Source organism: Pristis pectinata, chromosome 15, assembly GCF_009764475.1.
Source record: "Pristis pectinata isolate sPriPec2 chromosome 15, sPriPec2.1.pri, whole genome shotgun sequence".
Taxonomy (NCBI): Eukaryota; Metazoa; Chordata; class Chondrichthyes; order Rhinopristiformes; family Pristidae; genus Pristis; species Pristis pectinata.
This window is the reverse complement of record NC_067419.1, coordinates 20,723,486-20,749,711: the sequence shown is the minus strand read 5'-3', so window position 1 is coordinate 20,749,711 and position 26,226 is coordinate 20,723,486. Positions and strand designations below refer to the sequence as shown.

Sequence of the window (26,226 nt, the reverse complement as noted above, 5' to 3'; positions counted from 1 at the left end):
AATTTTCTTTCTCATGAGATGTTAAACCAAGGAATCATCTACACACAGATGGATGTAAGAGTTCCCTCGGAATTATTTTGATTTTAAAAAAACAGGATAGTACTTTATTGGCTGTGAAGAAACTTGAGACATCCAAAGGTAGTAAACAGAGCCACTTAAATGAAAGTCAGCCCATATGCCTTAATTAATATCCATCTCTTTCATAAATTTCCTCAACCACATTGCTGACTTTCCCTTCCATTTTGATGCCTAGTAGCAGCACATTTTCAATGCTTCCATCACACTCTCAAAATTCGTTTCATATGCTGCAGAGGATACCGAGTGAGCCAAGTGCTGTTCGATGCTCTGATAACCAACAGCCAAAGGCTCCACACAGCCCACCCGCGAACTGCCCTGTTCCCCATCCTTACCCACCCCACTGCCGCATCATTACGGACCTGTGCATTGATAATACGATGAAATAAATCTTGGACCATTCCTGCGGACCAGGAAATCAAACCCCTGCCCTGAATATTTACAGACAGTTCCATCTCTGATTCCTATCGCCGCCCTCAGTTCATCTCCACCCTACCATCAGGCCCCTTGCCCGCTCTCAGCTGCCCCGCCCCATCGACCTCACCTTCACCCAGGACCCTCTCCCGCCCCCAGTGCCCCTGCTCCCTGTTATGTCCCCACCAACCACTAACACCGGCCTTGTCCCCACCCTCCCCGCGTTCAGCAGCCGCACCCAGCTCCCCAACCACCCCCATGGGCTTCGCCTCCACCCTGCCCGCTTCCCTCTCCCACTGCCGGCCGGGGCACACCTTCCCGCCCTTCACAAGCCGCCGCCTGCCATTGGTCGCCGAGTTGCTACCCTGCGTGAAGTGGAGCACCCCATTGGCTCGAAGATTAAAATGGAACGCAAGGTGTCAAAAGCGAGAAGAAAAACAGTGCGAGGAAAGCGAAATACCAGCAGGAGTCCGAGAAGGCGAGGGGTAGAGAGTGGAGACACCAACGGGAGTGAGAAAAGGCCCAGTGTTAGAGGGTGAAACATACCAAAAGGAGCGAGAAAGGCGAGTACCCGAGAGTGAAACACTGATAGGAGTGAAAGAAGGCGAGAGTCAGAGAGAAAGCACTGACAGGAGTGAGCAAAGGTGAGGGTCAGAGAGGGAAAACACCTGCAGGAGTGAGAGGCGGCGAGAAGTCAGCGTGAAAAATACTTGTAGTAGTGAGAGAAAGCGAGGGTCCAAGAGTGAAAAATACCTGTAGTAGTGAGAGAAAGCGAGGGTCCAAGAGTGAAAAATACCAATTAGATTCAGAGGAGGCGAGTGTCAGAGAGTGAAAACACCGGTAGGAGTGACGACAGAGGGGAATGAAAACTACAGCAGAAGCCGAGTGTCAGTGAAAATACTGACTGGAGTGAGAGGAGACAAGTGTTAGAGATTGAAAACACCAATAGGAGTTCGAGGAGGCGAGTCAGAGAGTGAATATATTGGGTGTGGATGCCTAAATTTGCAGAAGACTTGGGGCAATGATCAGGAAATGTGGAGTCAGGGGGTAAGTCGGAAAGATTTAATAACAGCTATAAGATTAAAAGAAACAGAAATTGCGAGTTTAGGGAATTACTCAGATTGATAGAATGTGGGAAGTGGAGTGTGGTAAAGCATTTGTATTCACCATGCACAAAAAAATTTGGACTCTGGAAAAACAAAGAAATTGCTGATGGTATAAAATCAGTGTTATAACTAAATTGGGGAGGATTACAGCCAAAATAAAAAGGACATAAGTAGGCTTTCAGCACATGTGGGGAAATGACAAATGCAATTCAATGTTCTAAAGTGAGAGGTGGGACATTTTTGTGAGATAAATAAGAGAGACACCTTGTTCTTGGAAGACAAGTAAGTAAGTTGGAGGGGTAGGAGATCTGGAAATGCAGATACATAAGTTACTGAAGTCTCCAGCACTAGTCAATAGGGCAATAAACAGTCCAAAGTACTTGGATTCATTTCCAGATTCATAACATTTAAAAGCAAAGGGTAGTCTTACAGTGACATGGAACCTAGACAAACCATACTTGCATATGTGTGCAGTTCTAATCTTTTCACTACATATAGGAATGCCTTGGAGAAAACTTAGAAATGATTTGCAAGGTTAACAGAACTGAAAGGATAGAAATATCAGGAAAGATTCAGCAGCCAATGTTTTAGTTTACAGAAACATAAAGGCTTTTTAAATTAGGATGGATAGCAAGAAATTGTTCCACGTGTTAGTGAGTCTCCAATTGGAGAGTTGCAGGAGTCTGAAGCTCCATGCAACGTGAACTATTTGCTGCAGATGTTTTTGTTGCATTTAAAAAAAAGAGGCTTGCTGCATAACTAATGGGAAAAGGAGTTTCTGGGAATATCAACAACTTCAGCAACAGTGGTGAGGTGGGGCTAGCATCTAAGCATTTGCAGCTGTACTTAGCCAGAATTACCAAACAGATGATCTATCTCAGCTTCCTCCATTATAGAAACAAGTTTTCAACCAATTAAAGCCACGTAATATCAAGAAATGACTGGGAGTACAGGACACAATAAAGGCAATGAAACCAGACAACATCCCTACTGTAGTCCTGAAGACCTATGCTCCAGAACAGCCTCTAGCCAAGCTGCTCGAGCATCATCACAACACTTGCATTCACCTGACAATGCAGATAATTGCCCAGCTGTGATGTGTTCACAAAAAGCAGGACAAATCCAGTCTGGTTTACTGCCCAATCATTCCACTTTCAATCACCAGCAAAAGGATGGAAGGGGTCATCGGCAATGCTATCATGCGGCACACACCAGTAGCCTGATTACTGATACCTAATTTGAGATTTCCTAGAGTCATTCAGATTCAGACTTATCACAGCCTTGATTCAAAGCTAGGCCAAAGATCTGAATCGCAGTGAGGTGAGAGTGACTGCCTTTGACATCAAGGTAGTGTTTGATTGAATGTGGCATCAACGCTCCGTGGTAAAACTGAATTCATTGGGCATTCAGGCGAAAATGTTTCAAAGGTGGCAGTCATATTCTGTACAAAGCAAAATGTGTGGTTGGTGGTGGTTAACCATCCCAGCCCCAGGACATCTCTGCAGGAGTTACTCAGGTCAAGGTCCCAGGCCCAACCATTTTCAGGAGCTTAGTCAGTGATCTAGATTCCATCGTGAAGCCAGAAATGGGGATGTTTGCTGACGATTACTCAATGTTCAATTCCATTCAAAACTCCTTAACAAACGAAGCAGCACATGCCTGCATGCAGCGAGACCTGAACCACATTCAGGCATGGGCTGAGAAGTGACAACTAAAATTTGTCATACAAAAGTGCCAGGCAATGACCATCTCCCACAAGAAAGCATCTAGCCGTCACCCTTGACATTGAGTGGCATTACCATCACCGAGGCCCCCACTATTCAACATTCTGGGTTTACCATCGATCAGAAATTCAAATGGACCAGCCACATAAATATTGTGGCTGCAAGAATAGTTGACTTGATTCAGCAACCCCAAATGTTCATCTGGAAATCCTGGGACTCGAAATTCAACAGTAATATGGGAGTACCTGAATAAGAGGCCAATTAGGAATGGACAGTAAACTGTTAGTGACATCAAATCCCAAAAAATGAATTTAAAAAATCACAAGCGGAGTAGAAAAAATCAATTGATGTAAAAGAAGACCATAATGAAATAAAAATATCAGCATAGACCAGTTGGGCTAAATGCTATGTTTCTCTGATGAAGATAATGTCATATAGAAATTCATTGACTTCAATAGAATGAATTTTGGAGGCAGAGCGCATCAGGCTGATGCTATTATATAATGTGTTTAGTGCTACCAGCTGTGTTATAGGTTTATGAATATTATATAAGATAAAAATGGTTGATTGTCATTTCTCATTCTCTTGATTTATGGAAGCTGATAAAGGCTACTATTATGTAATTCAAAAGATAGAATCTAATTGAGAATTTCCTTCACTCTATGACTACTGTTCTTTGTTTCAAAGGGAAATACTACATGAAATATTTCAAAAGTAAGGCAGAATTATAAGGAGATTTATAGGAATGTGTGATTGATTGAATTGTAACTCATATTCTACAAAGAACAGTTTTATGTATAATTTGTGGATTTCAAATGTAGATGGAGAGCTCTGGAGAATGCACCAGCCCCTACACAGATGCTAGTCCAAGATTTATGGCGATGCTGCAGGAAGTGGAACCTCGTGTGGCTCGTCGCCGCCTTTCTCAGGCTCGACATCGTGCAAAGCTGGCAGGTCTTTTCAATCACCTACGAGATACAGTATGTCCTCTTTCCAAAAGGACCAAAAGAACAACTTCAAAAGTAAGATGGTGTGGAGCAATAGTTCCCAAGCACTGGAACAAATCACATATGCTCTTGTTGGGACAGCAAGTTACATACAAAATAACATTTCAAGAGTATGTTAGAGAATAATTCCTCCATATTTTAAATTCTGTATCAATATGCTGCAGTATAAATATGAAGTTTTGATTATACTATAATTCACTAAGATGCACATTACATTTCCGTGTATGTCATGAAAAACAATAAATTTGATTATGAAGCTCTATTTATTCCAGCACAATATAAATGAAAGTTGACCTGTCCTGGAAGAAAATTTGATAACTACCATTTCTGGATTGATTTCTATCACCCTAGGAATGTGACGGGCACTTCCCAGAGTGAACTGTGCTTGCACAGGTGACCCCTTCTGGCACCTGGCATGCACATAAAGTGTCATTGTTCATGCAATGTGGCTTTTTAGTGTTGCCAAGTGACACTTCTTCAAAGCTTGCCTGCCTTTGATCCCTTACAAATCAGCCAGGTTTTCATAGAGCTACGTATGTGTTTTGTGTCTTTATGATTTTAGGGCCACTCACTTGTAACCTCTGCTCTCTGCACCACAACACCCTGGAGGGTGCCTTCTCATTCTGCAAACTACTGCTAATTATCACTAAGATTTCTATTCACCTACACTGTCATTTCAGTCTTGGAAAATAATTTCAGTGAGTGTATATATGATGCTCCAGTTGGGTTTGCTGGAAGACTTGGAACTAGACCACAGACCTCAGAGGGGACTAGCTGGGGATCTCAAGGGAGAAGGCTCATTAATGCAGACATTATTTCCTCCATCCTCCGGGTCTATAGGGACATACATTTCTATCCCAATGAGCAATCTCCCTCCACAGATTAAGATTTACTGATTCACAGAGTTCAACAACCTTCTGTGACCTTAACTGTTGCTTCAAACCTGTGCCTGAACTGCTCTGTCAGTTGAGGTCACGGTTACAATCAACTTTGTAGCCTCGGAGTCAAAACACAAAGCTGGGGCTGGTCTATGCCGTGTATTGTAGGTCACTATTTTCCACAGCATTACTGAAGGCACTGATATGCATTTAAAACCAGAGCTTGGGTCAAATGCAACTAAGTTTAAAACCTGGATTTGAGAACAATTTACAGTTCAGGATAACAGATTAAATGTAGTGAATTTTGAAAACAGTAAACTAAGGAATTATGTGCACTCTGCCTTTAACAGCCTTAGGACATCCCAAAGCATTTATAGCCATAGATGTACTTTTGAAGTTTTATAATACAGGGATTCAATTCTTCTGCTTTTCCTGGACATGACATACGTACGTGAGAGCTGGCATTGACATGAGCAGTAGAATGTGCTCTTATCAACAAAGCTTTGCAGTAGCAGCAATACTACAGATTTAAACAACCTTTTATACATTATAACTGAAGTTAAACTTTTGCATTAAGTTTCATTTCATTTGCAGTGGCAGGTATTACGCAAGGCAAAGAACTATATCCTGGATTTAGAAAGAAAGCTTGAAAATCTGCTGAAACTTAAAGGTTAGTTTTTGCAGAATTATTATAAGTGTTTTGATTTTTATAATGAGCAATTCATTCTATGTAATGTTGGCATCACTTGCAAGACCACAACTATTGCTGAATTCTAATTGCCTCTCAGAATGGGATAAAAAGTTCAAGGATTTAGACCGAGTGACAAAGAAAGAATGATGAAGAATATATTTTCAAGTCTGACTTGAGGGGTGACTGCAAGTGGTAGTGCTCCCATGTGCCTGATGCTCTTGTCCTACTTGCCAGTAGAGGTCATATGTTTGGAATGTGCTGTCAGAATAACCTAGGCAAATATTTGCAGACCATTTTGCAGACAGTTCACATTGCAGTCCTGGTACATCAATGCTGGAAGAAGAAATGCTTAAGGTGTCCATCATGTGAGCTGTTGTCAAAAACATTTAGAAAAATAACTTCCAGAAATAGTAGAGAGAAACATCTAGAGAGAATGGGAAGCTCAAAGAATTTAGTGTTTTTTTTAAAGATTGGAGAAAGTCATGGAACTGAAAGCAAACAAATCCCCAGAACTTAAAAGGTTTTGAAAGAGGTGACTCTGGAAATAGTGGATGCATTGATTGTCATCTTCCAATACTCCATGGATTCTAGTTCAGTTCCCACAGTTCAAAAGGCAGCAATTTAGCCCCATTATTTAAGAAATGAGGGAGAGAGAAAATAGGGAACTATAGACTAGCTACCCTGAGATCAGTACTAGTGTAAACGCTAGAAGATATTAAAGAAGTCATGATAGAACACTTAGAAAATGATAATAGGATTGGACAGAATCAGCATGGATTTATGAAAGGTAAATGATACTGGAAGTTCCTGCAAGAAGGATGGGAGGAACAAGTAGGTGTCATGTATTTGGACTTTCAGGAGACTTTCAATGTGCCATGCAAGGTTATTACACAAAATAAGAGCATGTGGGATTGGGGGTAATAAAGTGGCTGAGGATTAGAAGAGGATTTGAGTACAAGATTAAAGATGTGTTAGTTCAATTATGTAGGGCCCTGGTGAGACCACACTTGGAATACTCTGTACAGAACTGGTCTCCCTGCTTAATGAAGGATATAATTGGGATAGGGGAAATGAAGCAGAGGCTCACTAGATCGATTTCTAGGAGGGTGGGGAGTTGAGGGGAGTTGGAGTCCTATGAGGGAGGTCTAAGCAGACTGGGCATACACTCTCGAGAACTTGGAAAAATGAAAGATAATTTAGTTGAAGCATATAACACTCTTACATGGTTAATTAAGTAGATGTTGGGATAATGTTTCCATAAGACCATAAGACTTAGGAACAGAATTAGTCTATTGAGTCTGCTCCACCATTCAATCATGGCTGATCTTTTTTAAACCCATTCTCCAGCCTTGTCACCGTAACCCTTAACCACTTTACCAATCAAGAACCAATCAATTTCTGCCTTAAATACACCCAGTGACTTAGCCTCCACCAGACTCTGTGGCATCAAATTCCACAGATTCTCCACCTTCTGGCTGAAGAAATTCCTCCTCATCTCAGTTTTAAAGAGACACCCCTTTATTCTGAGGTCACGGCCTCGGATCCTAGACTGTCCATGTCCACTCTATCCTGGCCTTTTGGTTTCCTCTGCTGGGGATTTGGAACCAGGGATCACACTCTTAAAATAAGGAGTTGGGCATTCAGGACTGATGAGAAGAAACTTGTTCATCCAGAGTGTAGTGAATCTTCAGAATTATGGCTGTGGTGGATTCAGAGAGAGCTGTGCGGGCTTTGTTGCTTAATATAGAAAGCAACATAATGTATTCAATTCATCATTTTAAAATTATAGCAATATTTGTTTCATAATGTTTCAAAGCTAAATGATCATTATACAAATCTGCTGAATCCTTCTGATATTCTGCTACATGACAGAAACATATCATTTGAAAGATGGTCAGCCATCAAGCCTGGAAGAAGTAAAAGAACAATATATTGGTTACTACAAGGAGCACAGGTACATTATGAAAATCATCAGATTTACACAGTTCATAGGTTTGTTATGAATTTCAAATAATTCCATTTTTCCAATAGGATCATTATTCCATATTAATTCTTTGAGCCTCCACATATATTGCCATTTCAATGGGAGTAGGGCATCACAATGTGAGAACCACTGAGCCTTTCAATATGAGCATGCTTAAATTCATTTTATCCCTTCATGAGCAACTCAGTTTGCCTTCGACAAAAGATGGGAGCTTCATCCTTTTTGTTGCCCTGTTTTTTAATAATTAAATGGTGGCTCTAAACTAGTGGTTCTCAACTGATTTGCAACAGTGGGTCACCCACAGTTTTTAATGTGTAGAGACACTTGGAATATTCTCTCATAATCTGAAAATACACATCTTATATTTGCTGGAGAGCTTTTTCAACTATAAAGGAGATTTTTTATTTCTTAACCAAGTTGTAAGTAAACAGAGAAAATCAATTTGTGACAGATAATTCTCACTGAATAGGGTTATGCATTCATTATAAATATTTAGTATATATTTTATATATTCTATTGGCCATACATGCATTGTCAAAACAGTCATAAAAAATGATGAGATTTCCATACAGATTCAATTTGCTGGAGGTATTTTAAACATAGTATTTTCCCTATTTAAAATGATATATTTTAAATATATTTTAAAAAGGTTTAGAAGGTTATAGGCCAAACACTGGCAAATGGGACTAGCTTGGATGGGCCATCTTGGTTGGCATGGACCAATTGGGCCAAAGGGCCTGTTTCTGTGCTGTATGACTTTGACTCTTTATAAAACAAGAAACAAAAATGTCTGTATTTTGTCAGACCATAATCTATACAGTGGCAGAGCATGCATTGTTTCCTTCCATTCTCTACTTCCTAGAATCTGCAAAAACAATTCAACTTTTACATTTGTTAATTGTAATAAATTTAAAGATCAGATGTAAATATTCAGAAATGATTGATTTGCAAGAGATAATGAAGTTACTACATTATGAATTACTGTGGCAAGAAGTGGTGCAGTGTCATCTGGTATACATCTAGCCACTATAAGCATTACTGTTTGTATATTAACATGCAAATGGGAAGTAATGTTAATGCATTACTATGTAGTGCGAAGATCATTGACACTTTAGCACTCTGAGGAGTAAAGAGGTTGGAAGGCAAACAGCTTGGAACTATATTTGTTTATTTATTGAAATACAAGTACATGTTTAACAGAAAACAATACCTCATTGAAATTTTATTCAAAACCTGTAATTTTCTGAAATATTTATTGCATCGCACTATTTGGAAGAATTTGTACCTGAACTCCAGTATTCTTAACATTTTCATGCCCTTATAACTGTAAGAGTTTTGTTTTTCTGCCTTTGCAGTGACATGGCTTCAACAAACCCTCCTGGTAAGACAAGAGTCAGTCTTTGGCAGTGGCTGAGAGAATATAGAAGTCATCCCACGGAGAATGATGTGAAATCAGTCTGTTCTCAGTCTCCTGTGAAATCCTCAACAGAACTCCTAGAATTTGAAGGGTATGTATTGTACACCATGCCATCATAATACCAAGGGTTGAATAGAAATTATCTTATTATTGGCAAATTTCTTCAATTGGCCACTTTCCTCTCTTGCCTGATTAATTTCTGTTTTCCAAATAAATTAGTAATGCTCCAACAGCAAAGTCTTAATAGGTTAAGGAAAATGTTCTGCCGTTGCTATTCCCCTGTCTGATCAGAATGAGTGCAAATTTTCCAGGCCATGAAAAGAAATATCAGTCATTATTTTTTTGAAAACCAGGTGCATTTACGTGTTTTTCCAGCTCTCATCTCACTACATCTTAAGCACTTTGCATGTTTTCTATCATAACTTGCAATAGTATCACGTTTAGATACAAACTTGATCGGCTCCAATATGCTTTTCTTCTCCATGTAAATGTAGAACTTGTTTCATGTTATTTGAACTCTAAAAGTTATATTACTTCATTATTACTTGAAATTTAATGCTGACCACCATCGTTCAATTGATCAGATGAGTATATTTCTTCCAGTCCTATTGTAAGAGTGGTGTGCCATCTGATTTCTCTCACTTCTTTCAGCAGAAGTATTTCCCTGTTCTAAATAACCTGCTTTCCCCAAGATTAGGAACCCATCATGGTAACTAGTCAGGGAAATATGATTATTTGGCAGTGCAGTACATCATGTACAAATATAACACATCACAAAGATACCAAAGAGAATGACAGCTTTAATTATATATTGTCAAGTGTGGTGACACTGTAATATAAGGTACTGTTGCTTTAACCTGTTATTAATGGATCAAAGGCATTGATATGGACCTGTGACTTTCACACATCAAAATTTCCAATAGCATCCATATCCTTTAGGCAGGAATGTCTTAAGTACCTTTTCTTGACCAACTCAGAGGGAGGCACATATATCAGGCACCGAAATTTGCCAAATTGTTCTTTTATTTTCAAATCATTTGAAATGTTTTCTTCTTTCTGGCAGTTACCTGAACTTTTATAAAGAAACGGTGGACCTTTTGGTGGAGAATAGGATTGTATCCATGGAACAGATCACCCTCCCTATTGTATCAAAAGCAATTTCTCACCTCTGGCAGGAAATGTCTGTAGAGGGGAAGGCAGACATCTTCAAAAAATGCTCTCAAAGGGTGTGTTTCTCCCCAGGCGAACAATTCACCTTGCAGATACCTTTTCCAATGGACTATTCTGCAAGGGACCGAGCCTTAGACAGCCAGGGAGCAAGTGGTTCTTCAGAATCCAATCACGATGAGGTACCTTATCAAAAATGTTTTTACATGAGATTAATGAGTTATATGGCAAAAAAGTCTCTATTTATTCAGCAATAAAAAAATAACCTTTTATTCTTTTGGAGCTCCCCTAGCCACAGCAATCACAGTGCCAAAGATTATAATAGTCGTGTGAGATATGTTCTCTTGACATGTAGAGTGCATGTCCTTATTGTAGTTGTGGTGCTTGGTTTCTCAAGTAACTTAATAGCACAGAATGACATTACTCTATTTGTTTTATATGCTTTCTTTAAAAATTAAGATTTCTTGATTCCTTTAAGTTGTGTTTCAATTCCAAATGTCGTGAGGCCCCTTTCTCTGTGCAGATTGGATCATTACCAGATTGAGAGAGGCACAATATTTTTTGGGAAGAAGTACCTAATATATAGTTTGTATTCCGCAATTTTTCATTGAATACTTGCAATCTGAACTTTTCTAATAACCTGTCCTTATATTCAATGGCCTTATATTTATTTTTACCCAGAGGTTCTCTATATCCTTTTCCATTGCTTTTCTGAACCTTCTGATGTTATGATTGCTGTTTCGTGCACCATTACTTGCTCCTCTTGGCCTGGCTCATTTCCTTGTTGGCCCGGAAGTGTACTTTTCAAGAAAGTTCTGAATGTACTTCAAAAATTCCTCCCTCTGCTTGGTCTATATTTCGATAATTGAATTCTCCCATTATTACTGTTGGCTTTCTGAAATTTTCCTGCAAATTTGCTCATCTTTATCCTTCTGGTTAGTTTATGGCTTATGGAATAGTCTCTGGTTAAAGAGCAAATTTTCTCAAGGGTCTCCTGAACTACATACCTGCACTTTTCTGTCTTTCTGGTGGTCACCCATTCCCTCTCTGCTATACTTGTACTCTATTGACCTGTGGGGTGACAATCTCCTGAAAGGTGCTATCCGCAAAACTCTCATAGAGCAATGCAGCATGGATACAGGCTCTTTGGCCCATCGAGTCCATGCCAGCTACAGTGACCACCCAGCTCGTCCCAATTTCCTGCGTTCGGCCCACATCCTTCCAAACCCTGTCCCTCCATGTACCTATGCAAGTGCTTCTTAAATGATACTACTGTACCTACCTCAACCACCTCCTCTGGCAGCTCGTTCCATATACTCACCACACTCTACGTGAAAAAATTGTAACTCAGGTCCCTTTTAAATCTTTCCCCTTTCTCCCTAAATCTATGGTCCCTCCTTTTGGACTCCTTTACCCTGTGATCAGATGGGACTGCTGCTGCATCACAGCTCCAGTGATTCAATCCTGACCTCTGGTGCCAGTGTGAAGTTTGCATATTCTCCATATGGATGACATCCAAGTGCTCCAGTTTCCTCCAATATCCCAAAGGCATGTGGGATGGAGGGTTAAATGGCCCCTGTAAATTTCCTCTTGTACGTATGAGTGTGGTAGAATCTGGGGGTGGGGGGGGCGTGCGGGGAGAGAGAATAAGTGTGCAGTTGATCAGGACATGGAGGAGAGAATAAAATGGAAGATGGAAGTAGTGTAGGAAGTATAAACGGGTGCTCGTCAGTGTGGTTTTGGTGGGCAGAAGAACCTCTTCCCGTGCTATGCAATTCTGACTCTTTTCTTCAAGTGCAATTATTTTCCAATAGCTTAAGAATGGAGATGTACATTTTCACGTTTGTACATTTACATCCAGAGTAAGGCTTCCAAATCCAAATGGATTCCATTTTCAGGGCACAATGTATAACATGCTCCTATTTTCCTTGGTTTTCCCCCATTAACTATCATCAATAACATGCATAATCCAATTTTATCAGTTTCCAAGGAATTAACAAAACTGAAACATTGCTGAAGTATCGAACTCAGTTGCTTGTAAATGCCTGATCAGTTTCACTTGACCTGAAGCAATCTGACACAGCATCCTGTAAAATGATGTCATGGCAGCCTAATTATGGATATACCAAAGCATATACTTATCCATGTCTTGTAATCCACTCCCTTTATTCCACACATCAACCACAAACCAATGTTTGACTCTCACCAGTTAGATACATAAAATTCCAAGCAATTGTCCAAATACATTAATTTATCCTTTTAACCATCTTGGTTTATAGTACTTCAACTTGGCTTAACGCTACCTTTGTGCCATGATTCAAAGATGAACATTTAAATTCATAAGAGCGTTTTCAATTTAGTATTCAGAAAGCCATTTTTCTTTTTATGGTTATAGTCCCAGCAATGATAACTCAAACTCTGAGAAACTAAATTACCAGGTGATTCAATAGACTTAAATGTATGTTTGAAAATGATTGTAAAATTTACACCTTATCATAAAAGCACTGAAATACTGAACAAGTACCATAGAAAATCACGAAACTCCCAAATTAAAAAAAACTCAGAAGTGCTGATGTCAGTTTTAACTGACCATTAAAACAGCAGCATTTTCAACATCATGAAGACACAAGAGACTGCAGATACTGGAATCTGGAGCAATCTGCTGGAGGAACTCAGCGGGTCAAAGCAGCCTCCATGGGGGTTGAGGGGGGAGGAACTGCCGATGTTTCAGATTGACAGTTCCTTTTCTCCCCCCACAAATGCTGCTTGACTGGCTGAGTTCCTCCAGCAGATCGTTTGTTGCTTCAACATCATGAATATTTGCTAATTCACTAATGTAAATGCTGCTTACCACAGTTAATCAAATTCAGTGACTTTAATTAAGGACTAAATATCCAGGTGCTGCACCAGATTTTCAGCCTCACAGATGGACTGCACTTACCTCAGTTGTTGTTTGATGCTCAAATTCCTTGTTTGATGACACTTCCTGCATCTGTGGTTGTCCAGAACAGAAAAAGTGTCCTGGAGTTCCTATATGGCATTGGTCTGAGGTACCTGTCCATGCCTCTACTTATTAGGTTAACTAAACTAGCAGATAAAAATAAGCTTTAAATATTATTACCACTACTGACTTACTGTTTTACTTCCCCGACAAACTGTTTATTTCCCAGGCTCTTTGTTTAATTCAAATGTTATTTAACTCACTGAGACTCTGTTTGCTGGACTATTTTCAAACTTACCAAGAGTCTGTTCTTGGGCTTCTTTTATTCACTGCGTTTTAAGAAGGGTCTCAAAGGTGCAGAGAAATGTGGTAAGACAAAGTAGTTAGAGGGGAAGGGCTGTTTTATACAGTGATTCCACACTACAAACTAAATTGCTGAAGGTACTGCCACTCTGGAATCCATTAAGCTATTCCCAGTGTAGTTTGCTGACCAGAACTATATGCTGCATTCAAGCTGTAACATGACTAGTGTTTTATATAGTTCCAGTTTGATCTTCCTGAAATTCATTCAGTCAAATGTTGTATTTGGCGCCATTCATCATTGGAAATTTTGTTAGTAACTTTAGGATGGATTTGTGTTTTATCTGACTTCTAGCTTTGCAAAAATTAAGAACAACCCATTTTAATTTAACTAGATCACCTGCAATGTAGTTTACTTAGTCAGTTGAATTTCAATGGTCATTTTTTTTTATCTTGCATAATAACTGGACCTGCCTTTCAACCCTTTTCACAGATGCTCTTTGAAGATGCATTTGATTTAGCTTCAGGATTCCTCGTAAAACCAGAGCTGAATACACTGACAGGAATAAAAGAGGAAAGCAGGTATCAAACTTTTGTCTGTCTTTTGTTTGTAGTCTTAAAAAAGTAAATGTTGTAGGAAGCAAAAAAATTAATCCTGAATAGATACCAACTTGCATTGTGGTTCAAGATTTGTGAATCCCTGGATGAGGTCTGAACTTGCTAGTTTTGGGTTCTGCAGTTTACTATCATTTTTATGTGTGTCATGGGCTGCAGATGTACATGGAACCTGCATTCCATTATGATCAGGAATTTCTCTTTACTGTCTGATATCCAGTCATTTGATACTCTTATCTCAGAGGTAGTACTAATTAGAACACTTGCCAGATGAAGAGCATACTGTAAATTTGTTGATACCTCCACTTACACTCCTCTAAATAAAGCAGCCAGATGATAACTTCTGTGCAATAAGACCCAATGTAACTCAACACATTTATTGAACTATATGCACAAAACTATTTATAAAAGATTTCACTGATTTTTAATCTCTCCCCAAAAACTTGACTATGTCACAGTAACCATGTTAAAGTGCTAGAAGTATTTTTATCTGGTTAGCCCTACCTCTGATCCTCATCAATTCTATCTTAAGAAGTATTTGCTTCCTGTTTATCTCTTAGCAGAACTCCTGGTAGCTACAACCTCAGACCTTTTTCTCAGAGATGGATAGTAAGCTGAGGGTCTGATATCTAGTCTTCCCTCGGTTTTGACCTCTGGAGATTAGCCTACAGACCTGCCACTTAATTATGTTTCTTCCTGCTTCACACATGAGGTCTCTCTGGCAATGCTGCTGCATAACTCACATGAATGAGATCTTGCCAGCATTAACATCCAATCTCCAGTTTGGGATCAGTTAAGGAAACTGTCTAAAACTGATGTGATGTCCAAGGATGGTGTAATGACTAAGGACATTCACTGAAATATTTGGAACAATTTTCATTGTTTCAAGTGGAAGCAGAAGCATCAATTTGTTGATTGGCTTAAGAAAAGTCTAATAAACACCAACCCTATTCAGTGTCATTTTCAGCAAGGTGTTACAAAATATTGAACCCCACAATTAAAATGCTTGCTATTTTCACAAACTTTCACGGACATTGCTAGAAATGATCCACAATGCTTCTTTTGACACCAAAGAACGGTGTGGGGTAACTTTTAAGCCAGTCTGTGCTTAACAAAATGAACAAACAGCAGGAATCCAGTAAATGGACCTGCAGATTTTGGACAACAATACTCTGGGAACATCTTCTGGAATTCCAGAGTGCCAGCTAACAGTGCTATTACTAGGATGTGCTTTCAAAGCACTTGCACCTTCAGGAGTGACATAATTGATGACACCTTCGCTCTGCTGCCTACTTCAAGCAGCAGGCACAGAAGTCACTGTCTATTCCAAGGTTAACATTAGACCTGTTAACGTTTTACCCTCTCAAATACAGAAATGAAATAGGGTTTCATGGCACAGCATCCCATGTCACTAAAGGGAAACTGCCAGCAGCTCTTCTTTGTTTAACTGCTTTTCCAAGATACAAACACTGGTAAAGCTTTGATTACATCAAGGTCTCTGAGTGTTGAGGCTGCACCATCCAGTAGAATAGATCCGTGTGGATGGTGTCACTGTAGGTGAGGCTGGGTGAATCACTTATTGTAAAATATCTGATCTCAGCTTTACTCTTGTAGTCTTGGTGTTGATATAGCTCCTCCAAATCCACCTTTAGTCGGAGATCCTAAAGAGGTTGGTGGTGCAGGATGGAAGCACAGCTATTGTTGAAGGTTGAAAGAAATGGGAAGAATTCCTGATGAAAATACTTGTTACCTGATAATTATGTGGCTTGAACAAAATGTTGTTCATGCTTTGTCATGTATTGAGAATAGGTGCTATTATGAGGCATGGGCTAAAGCTTAGTCTACAAGGTTTTAAAGGAGGACAAGTTGGAGCAGTTTAAGGAGAGATGAAATTGAGGTGGCTGAATATAAAGCTGGTTAGGATTATACCTGGTATTGAAGAAGAGCTGTGGATGTAGAAGGCCGGTTATTGCAGTCTAGCTCATGGTTACAGTGAATTGTTAGGAGAGAGTTTTTGGCTATTTTATAACAAATTCATACATGATCTTTCCTTAGTTATAAGCCCTGTAGTAAGGCTGTTCGTTATCAATTACCAGTATATACAATGACTCAGGTAATGGAACGGTGAATTTCCCAGAGATATATTGACTTGCACTGCTCTCTTAACTGAGTAGTAGATGCACAAATGTGAGAACAATATAAAGGATCTTGTAAAATAGAATCTGAGCAGATATAGTATTTTAACATGTTACAGATAAATAGTTTGGTATGAGAGTCACCAACCTGCATATGTAAGAAAACAATCATGGCCACATAGATGTTACTATACTGATGCCTACCTTTATTTCCTCTTTGATTGGATAAAAAGCTCTATCTTCACTCATGTCTCCTCCAAAAACCCAGAAGAGACCTGTGTGCTGTACAAGGAAATAATTAATTTTGTGATGGCTCGATCTGATACAGTCACACTCCATTCACAGGTAAGTGTACACAATTAAATAAAGGATTTCTGCTTAGTCTTGAGTTTTAAGTCTGATGCAGTTGGGGCAACTTTAAAGATCCAAGTTTTCTAAACAGGGAGCCAAATGAAAATAATTTTTTATAATGACATCAGAATAACCACTTAATATTCTCTTTAATTGTATTTTTTCCTATTTTTCTTGCCCTTGGGTGAAAGGAGTGAATCATATTGGGTGCCCAGTGCTGGTAATGAGACAGTTTAAGATTAGGGGTTTGAGTACTATCAAACTTATAAGTATAACAAGATTACAAGTATAATTCCTTAATACCTGTTAGGTCCAATTAATGCAGGCAGTGTGCATGGTGATGCTGATCAGTTTTGCTATGTTATATCCCAGTTCAATTCTGGGCGCTCCTGTCCAATAATGAAGCATGTTGCAATATCTTATGTACAGCCTTGTGGCCATGGGGATCATGTCCCATCCCATGATAAGGACATGTGGAATTTTGAATGAACATTGATTAACCAGGCAGAAGGTCATTTGCAAGTGATGTGTTCACTCCTTCCTTTGGTGCTAAATTACTCTCTCACCTTTGTACAGGAAAGTTCTCCAAACCTTGATGATGAGACAGTCCTCCTGAGATGCACAGAAACATTTGATGATGATCTTTAATTTATGGAACTTCTGCAGAAATTTCTGACACACCCAGCGGTGCAAAAAGCAGGTGATTAGTGCACAGCAATATCAGTCAAATATTTCCAGAATTTACTTGTGACCTTTTTATGAATTTGAACCCAATTTTATGAATTTACTAACAAGGAAGCAGCAAACACTTAACAAATTATTTTTTTAAAAAGTCAATTAAATTAATTGAATTTCATCCTGTACAAGAATATATATTTTCACTGGGATTTTTCTGCACAATGACAGCAGCCTAATGATTGTATTGGTGTGGTTATCAACAGCATCTTTAGTTATCTCCATGCAGCTGGCTACAATATATTGCACAACTGGAAGTGTTTAACTTAACAGGTTTTGCAAATACTTTTTGTGCTTATGGTTATCCCACATTTTGAAAATATAAGAGCCTTAAATTAAACAAAATTATAACTAGTATTATGAATAATTGTTATCTAGATCAAGCAGGATAGCAATCTGGTGATAAAACTGATGGCAAGCTATCAGTGGCTGTTTAAGAGAGGGGAGAACTTCCTGTTTGAACTTTGTGCTTCTTTCTGTGTAGATGATATAGAAAATAATAATTTCTGGGTACTCCAGCTGTTAAAATACAGTTTTCTAGACTTGAGGTTGTGCATTTGAAATAAAGATTTTGTACAGTACTCTATATATTTTAATTAGAGCATTGAGTTTATATACATGTTGTGATTGTTTCTTGTAAACAGCTGCATTTCCATAATCAGAACTACTATCTCTTCTTCATACTTCAGGAACTCATGCCTTTCTCTAAAGCGTTTGTTCCAGTGAGCTAAGAGCGTTATGGTATCTCAGTCAAATAAATATTGTTTATGTGTGAGCCAATTCAGAGATTATCAAGGACCTATTCTTTAGCTGAGATTGATCCTATTTTATCTCAGTGTTTATGCACCTGTTACTTTTCCATCATTTTTACTGGATCAGTCACCTTAATTCAAATTAACATGTAACATTCTGCTGTTTGGCTGAGCATTATGCTTCATGATGTCTTTACCCTCTGGTAACTTACATCAAATGTTTCCTCCAGCAATTTGCTTTATCATCCTTTCTAATTTTTATTTTAGATTACCTTGATAACAAATGTATTCTACATTCACAGTATTTGCATATCTCTCTCTCTCTCCCTCCTCTCTTACTACCTCCATCCTCACTCACACATTTCTATCTTTATGAAGTTTTTTTTTACGAAATTAAGTGAAGTAAATGAATGTTGTTGGTTGACAGAAGGTATGAAAAGGAACTGAAGGCTTTCATGGAAATCTCTAGCTCTCAAAATAATAGATGTTGAAATTTAATTTTGTAGCAAGATGTTCAGTTCTGTTCCTTTGCTTTATAAAAATAATACATTATAAAAATAATACATTACAACTGTGATTCGGACAGGGTATTTTTCAAAAGGAGAAAGAGTTGTCCATCATTTTTAAGATGAACAAGTTGTTTTAGTTTCTGCCAGAGTTATTTAAAAAAAATTTATGTCAAAACCATGTTCATTGCAATTTTGATATCTTAAGAGTTTCTTTTTGACATTCCTATTAAGAAACTTGTTCGGTGATATATTTTTACATCACAAGAGTGGAGAAGTAAGTTACTCCTGTGGGTTTGGCTAGAGTTAGGTTTCAGTTCTACCATCCACTGTTTATAAGATCACTAGTCCAGGGGAGTCCTTGGGTGTCTATCCTGTTGTAGGATATTCTATTTATAAGTAACTTAGTTAGTGTTCATATTAATAACATATAGGAGTTGCTTTAAAGCTGATCTACTGCAACAGCTTCCTTATTCCTAGAAATATTTTTTAACTTGAGTCAATCATCTAGGTCTGTGTGCTGTTGATGGTAGTGTTTAGTTTGTCAGCATTAAAATGACAGAATAACACTGGTCATATTTTAAAATCTGTGGATGATGAAGCTCTGGGACAGAGAACTGACAAGTTTTCTATATCAAGATTCCTTGGAGTGGATTCACCAGGATGATTCATGCTCGTGTTTTCAAACACTGTTTTCTGATAACTAAGAAGAGGTAAATTGCTACAACTAATTAAGATCTTTTCAACAGCAAACTCCTCTTGTGACAAGAACTGATTGAAATTCTTGTGACTACATATGTTCTGGTTTTAACATTGTTTTAAAATAGTTTTTAATTAAAACATTGCCACCTTAGTTTTGGTACCCAGTCTGTCATTGGGACAGTTGTGGATTGTAATGTTATTAGTATTGCAATTAAACGCCTTTGGAGTTTATGTTTAAATCAGAAGCATTCTAATCATTTCATTCTGCGTGCAAATCTGATGCAATTAGTTGGGATACAAGCCTCTCTTTCTGACAGCTATAACGAGAAAGTACAAATGGACAAAATTGCCCACAGCTCAGACCCAAATTGGGATTCTTGTTCAGTGAAATGAAAATCACACTTGACTTTTGGTTCTTCTATATCAATGACTCTTCCTCTTCTTTTTCTACTGTGCACACATATAAAACTAAACTTTAATCAGTTGGCTATTTCTTTTTAGCCATAGTCATTTAATCTGAATCTTTCATGGGCCCATGTTTTCCTTTATCTTATACAGCTGCAACATGACGTCCACCTCTTGTACTCAATACCCTGACCAACGGAGGCAAGTGTGCCATATGCCTTCTTCGCCATGCTATCTACCTGTGTCACCATCTTCAGGGAAAAATGTATAATTATAGTTATAATGTTATAACTATATAATCACAATAAATAGTTATAATGTTTTTTTCCTATTTTAAATAGCTTTTGTATTTCACAGCCACCTTTCCCTTGACCTGATCAAAAAGCCTGCTAAATGTTACTGATTTTTATTGACCCGTGTTTAAAGGACAGTCTCTAAGTGTATTCCCTACCGTTCTTTGTAGTGAACAAAACCTTCATTAAGCAACAACTACATTAAGTAAAGCCCTTTGTTGTAGCAAAGATGTAAATGTTTGTTAATCAGCATAAAGCTGTATGTCATTGGTCCTTCATCATTGCTGGTGTAAATCCTGGAGCTTTCTCCCCAACACCAAAGGACTGCAGCAGTTCAAGGTGGCTCACCACCACTTTCCCAAGGCAACTGGGGATGGGCAGTAAATGCTGGCTCTACCATAGACACCCAGATCTTTAAAGGATTTTTTTTAAGATAGAAACCCCTGTAAATCTGAAATCAGTCATCATCGGGGAAAACATTCCAGTGGTTGGAATCCTACCTGAGACACTGGTGGATGGTTATGGTTGTTGGTCAATCATCCCAACCCCAATACAGCATTTCGGGAGTTCCTCAAGGTAGTGCCCTTGGTAAAGCCATGTTCTCCTGCTTCAATAATCTACCCTTGCATTTTAATAGCATTACCATCAATAAATCCCTCACTATTAACCTTCAGGGTTAACACCATTGATCAGAAACTCAACTGAACCATCCACATATATGCTGTAGCTACATGGGCAGGTCAGAAGCTGTGGCTAGTTACTCACCTCCTGACACCCAGAAACCTTTTGACTATCTACAAAGCATTAAGTCAGGAGCGTGATGGAACACTGCACTTGCCTAGATGAGTTCAGCTCCAACAACACTCAAGCAGCTGGACACCATCCAGGCAAAGCAGCTCAGTTGATTGGTATCCCATCCACTATACAAAATACTCATTCCCTCCACTTCAGCTCAATTGCACCTCAGCTCATCTGCAAAATGCACTGCATTTGCTTGTTAGGCCACTCCAAGAGCACCTCCCAAACCTGGACTTTTAAAACAAGAAGAACAAAGGCAGCAGGTGCATGGGAACACCACTCCTCTAAAGTTTGTTAACCTTTCTAACTTAGAAATGTATAACCAGGTCTAAATCCGAGCTCCCCGTAAGGACTGTGGAAGTACCTTCAACAGACCTTCTGCAGCAGTTGAAGAAATTAGCTCACCACAAAACATCATCACTAATGGCCTTGCTAGTGATGATCATGTCCAAAAAATGAACAAGTTAAAAAAAGTTAGCTCATCCAGCCCTTCCCATTTGGAAAAAGTAAATGTGACAGGTGGGGGTCACAGGCAGCAAGTCCAGGTAACAGGCTGAGTCCACGACAACGAGACCAAATATATTAATGAAAACTTTTTCTGTTGGCTTTGATGTACTGGATTTTCTAAACATATTTTTTTGGAAATATTATTAGTTTATTTGTTTTCAAATTGTTGTTTTCTAATCCATTGGATTTTTGCTTCATATTGGGTTTATGCACATGTTTTCCTTTTGCTTGAAAAGATATCTTACCCATTTTTACAACATAAATTGAATGTTTTCATTTTAGGAGAACAGACTGGTCATGTATCATACTTAATCCTGATTTGAAAGAAAATTTAGCCCAGCATAATGCCATCAACATACTCCTCATCCATTCAATGTTTTCCTTAATTAAACTTAAAATCTTGGTTTCAAATTCAATCAAATTATGATCACTTTTCCCAAGATGCTGTCTTACTATCAAATGGTTAACCTATTCTAGTTCATAGTAATCACTAATTCTAAATCCATATTTTCTTGCTAATCTAGATATTCCAGAAATGAATTACTTTTACTATGTAAATGTACTATATGCTGGTTAACAAACGTTTACTATTTAAATACACGTCTGCGTGAGCATTAAAATCTCCCCTAACTAGAATGTGTACAAGCAGAAATACACCACATGGCTTCTCAATCCTACTCTGCCATTCAGTAGGATCATGGCAGACCTTTGACCACAGCATAATATTCCTGCTCAATGCTTATATCCCTTTGGTACAAAAATCTGCCAATCTCATCTTTGAATTTACATGACAACTGAGCATTCGCAGCCTTCCCAGAAAGAAGGTTTTAATATTCATAGTCCCCTGAGTAAAGAAATGTATCCTTTTCTCAGCCCTAAACATTTGTTCCTGAGACTCTCCAGCCAAAGAAAATAGCCATTCAACATTTACACTTCACAATCTCTCAGAATCTTAAATGTTTTAGTGAGATAGCCTTTCAAATTTCTAGACTCCAAATGGTAGAGGCATATTCTACTCACCCTTATAAAAGGAAAATCTCCTCATCCCAGGAATCATTCTAATAAACAGTTGTTGCATCTCATCTAAGGTAAAAAGTAGATCCTTCCTTAGATAGGTCGACCAAAACTGCACAGAATAAGTGATGGCCTCAACAAATCCCTGTACAACAATCCCTGTAGGACATAGGTTTAGGGTGAAAGGTATAAGGGGAATCTGAGAGGGAACTTCTTTACTCAGAAGGTGGTGCAAGTGTGGAACGAGCTGCCAGCAGAAGTGGTAGATGTGAGTTCAATTGTAACATTTAAGAGAGGTTTAGATAGGTACGTGGATGGGAGGGGTTTGAGGGGATATAGTCTGGGTGCAGGTAGATGGGACTAGGCAGAAGATCAGGACAGCATGGACTAGGTGGGACGAAGGGCCTGTTTCTGTGCTGTAGTAGTCTATGACTCTAACTGGAACAAGATTTCCTCACACTTTATCTCAATCCCCTTGAAATGAAAGCCAAAATATCATTTGCCTTCTTAATTGCTTATTAGAGGAGATTAGAGGAGATGCTGATATGTGCCATGCTTGCATCACTCAGCCAGGCCAGAACACCTGACCATTGGGAGTGAACCTAACAACTGCAATAGCTTTCCCTGCCTCTGGCATTTTCCAAAATTAGTGCTAGAGATGCAGGTTGAGTCTCCAAATTTCCAGTGCACTACAGTGAATTGCAGAGATTCCTGCACAAGGAAAGTTGCATTCTCCTTTGTGAGAGAGCAGCAGGTAGACCAAAGATAAGAAATCTCCAGGCTAAGGGGATTCTCAAATGTGGCAGGGGTGATTGACAGTTTCCATATTTCATTCCATATACGAATCAAAAACGATTTCGTCCCCAAAGCTTGTCAGTGGCAAAGGCCAGAAAATAATCACAGTCAAAATCATTTGAACAAGATTTGACACTGCTCAAGATCTTCACTCGACTGCACTTCGGGCAGTGTCAGTACTTCCCAGAAGTCGTGTTTTAGATTTGTGTTGCCAGGTTAATGTCATTGCATGCAGAAATCACTTTAGGAAGGGTTATTGCATTCAGGGACAGTTGATAAGTTCTCACCTGGGTATGGAATACATTAGGTGCACAGGTCTTCTGCTGTGCCATATTGTATAATGTGCACAATTGTGCTGAGCGACAGAACTGTCGAATGTTTCCTGAGATCCCTATTCCGTAGATACCCTTTTCATGCTGCACTTTCTCCACTGCACTTTCTCAGTCACACTGAGTTTTCTCAGTCTTAAAATATCCTCCTCACCCATGGCCAGTTTATGTCTCACCAGGACCAGCTGGATTTAGATCTCATCATAGCCTTGATTCCAATTTGCACCAATGTGCTGAGTTCCATATAGATGAGGTAAGAATGACTACCCTTGATATCAAGGCAGTATTTGACTGCGTGTGAGATCAGGGCACCCTGGTAAAACAGGTCAGTAGGCATGAAAGATAAAACACTCCTGGGCTTGGAGTTCATACTTTGCACTAAAGAAGATTGTGGCTGTAGAAGGTTAATCACCCCAGCCCCACCATATCACTGCTAGAGTTCCTCGGGGTAGTGTCCTTCATTGATGACCTTTCTTCCATCGTAATTAGATCGGCACAACATTGTGAGCCGAAGGGCCTGTTCCGTGCCGTACTGTTCTATGTTCTATGTTCTAAAAGCCAAAATCATTTGTGATGCTCTGGTCCTCTGTGCCTGCTCTTGTATAGTTAACATGTCAGAATAAGAGGTGGCTACTTTGGAACAGGTTTAACCTCTCAACACCAAAATCCTCGCACCCATTGGAGGCTGGCACTTAAAAGGGGAAGGCAGATGTAATGGAAGCCATGGCGCCACCAATGCCATGGCTTCTGTTACATCTGCCTTCCCCTCTTAAGCAAGGGGCTGATAAGTGACAAGTAATATTCATTAGGGACATATCAGGCAATGGCCATCTCCAGAGAAAGAGAGTGAAATCACTTCCTCTTGACTTTCAACAGTGTTATCAACATCCTAGGGAGTCATGATTGACCAGAAATGTAATGGGAATAGTTGCATTGTTGCTGTAATTGCAACAACAGTTCAGAGGCTGGGTACTTTGGAGTGAGTGACTCAACCTCTGATTCACTTAATCTTGATAATTAGACCTAATTTTTCTGAGTCATGGATATCTGGAGCTCTGCAGATTACACACTCACCTATTTCTCCTCATAATTCTCAAGAGTGTGGGATACACAACATCTAATGCCAGTTCCTAACCTGAACTAGCAACAAAGGAAATGCTTGTCCAGAGGAGGATCTATGTCCACATTGCGGAACTCTCCAGTAATTTAGGTAAACATGGGATTCAAGGCCTTTGCAGCAAACTCTTGGTCACCCAAGCTGAAATTCTGCACCAACCCCTTCCCAATCCATCAAAACTGTACTTATGCACGGAGCAGCTCCAGGGACTAGCTGCAGGGTCGGGTAACTGCAGGTCCACCTTTGTTGCTGGATTGCTTATCAAAAGAAAATAAAAATGCAGCATGGGAAGAGGTTTTCCAATGGGTGGGAATGTACAAGATGCCTAAGCCCTTTCTCCCTCCTGATTTCAAGTAGTAAGTGATAGTCTCACTTCTAGTGTGCTGGAGACCCTTTACCAATCAGAGTTACCATCATTATAAAGTCTTACATTAAGTTCTAGAGCATAAAACTCTGACAATCCAGCACTCTTGGGATTTTGGTGGTGGCAGACTGGCAAACTATCTGAACTTTTGGATATTGCTCCTATTTATACCCCAACACAATTTTAATTCACTTTTTTTTAGATGTTACATGGTAGAAAATTAAACTTTCCACTAAACTTAATGAGTTGAAAGGTAGCACAGGAAATGGTTACCACTGGTTTAAAGGGAGCACGGAAACAGGGCCCCACTTAACTTAAAAGGGGTGTGAGAAATGGGGTCCTGGTGAATTTAAAGACAGCATGGGAACTAGGGCCCTGGTGTTTAAAGGGAACACGGGAAACAGCACTGGTGAGCCAGATGCCGAATTATCAGGATTTCCGAATATAGAGGCTTTCTGGATTATGAATGAACTGACTTACAGAAATCTGACTTTGTGCAAATTCTCCAAAGTATTATTAAAGCATTTTCAAGCTAGTAGTAATAATAATAATTATAAAATGCTTCATGGTATTGATGACTGGATACAGTGTATATTCCACTAGTTTAATTATGTATAGTGTTGGGTGATTATTCAATGAAATGAAAGAATCATAGCAAGTGTATGTAGAGCAATACGATATGAGTAGCTGTAGAAAATGGACATTTCTGACTTACACATGGCGAAATCAACTTATGGACAATCTTCAGGAGCAGAACCCTTACACCTCCTGGACACGGCCTGTGATTGGATAGTGGATTATTGGAATCCTTTTTAACTAAAGAAAAGATCATTTTTAACTTTGCATTTAAACATTTTGTGTCTTCCAGTGTAAATCAGTGCTCCCCCAGGTTATGGCTGATAAGCTCCAATTGTATCAATATCATTCATTTTACCCCTGCACTCACCTTTCCAGAACAAGTGGTGAGAGACAGAGAAGAGAGCTCTTTGAAAAAGAGTAAAATTAAGTTGAAAAGACCCAGCTGAAGGAGCTGTATAGTGCTCAAGGCCACATGATGTGAGCTGGGTGCCATTAGTGTGACCTAAGCTGTAAAAAGGGCTGTAA

At 39.1% G+C, this 26,226-nt stretch overlaps 1 protein-coding gene across 1 annotated transcript; it reads left to right on the top strand.

The window, feature by feature from the left end:
• The first annotated feature begins 665 nt into the window (after positions 1-665).
• LOC127578543 (stimulated by retinoic acid gene 8 protein homolog) lies at positions 666-17,474 on the top strand. Its single transcript, XM_052030693.1, has 9 exons — positions 666-1,016; positions 4,141-4,341; positions 5,799-5,874; positions 7,768-7,849; positions 9,235-9,387; positions 10,360-10,645; positions 14,198-14,286; positions 16,688-16,799; positions 17,382-17,474. The coding sequence occupies exons 1-9, from the start codon at positions 666-668 to the stop codon at positions 17,451-17,453; spliced, it is 1,422 nt and encodes a 473-aa protein (XP_051886653.1). The 3' UTR covers positions 17,454-17,474.
• Positions 17,475-26,226: the final 8,752 nt, after the last annotated feature.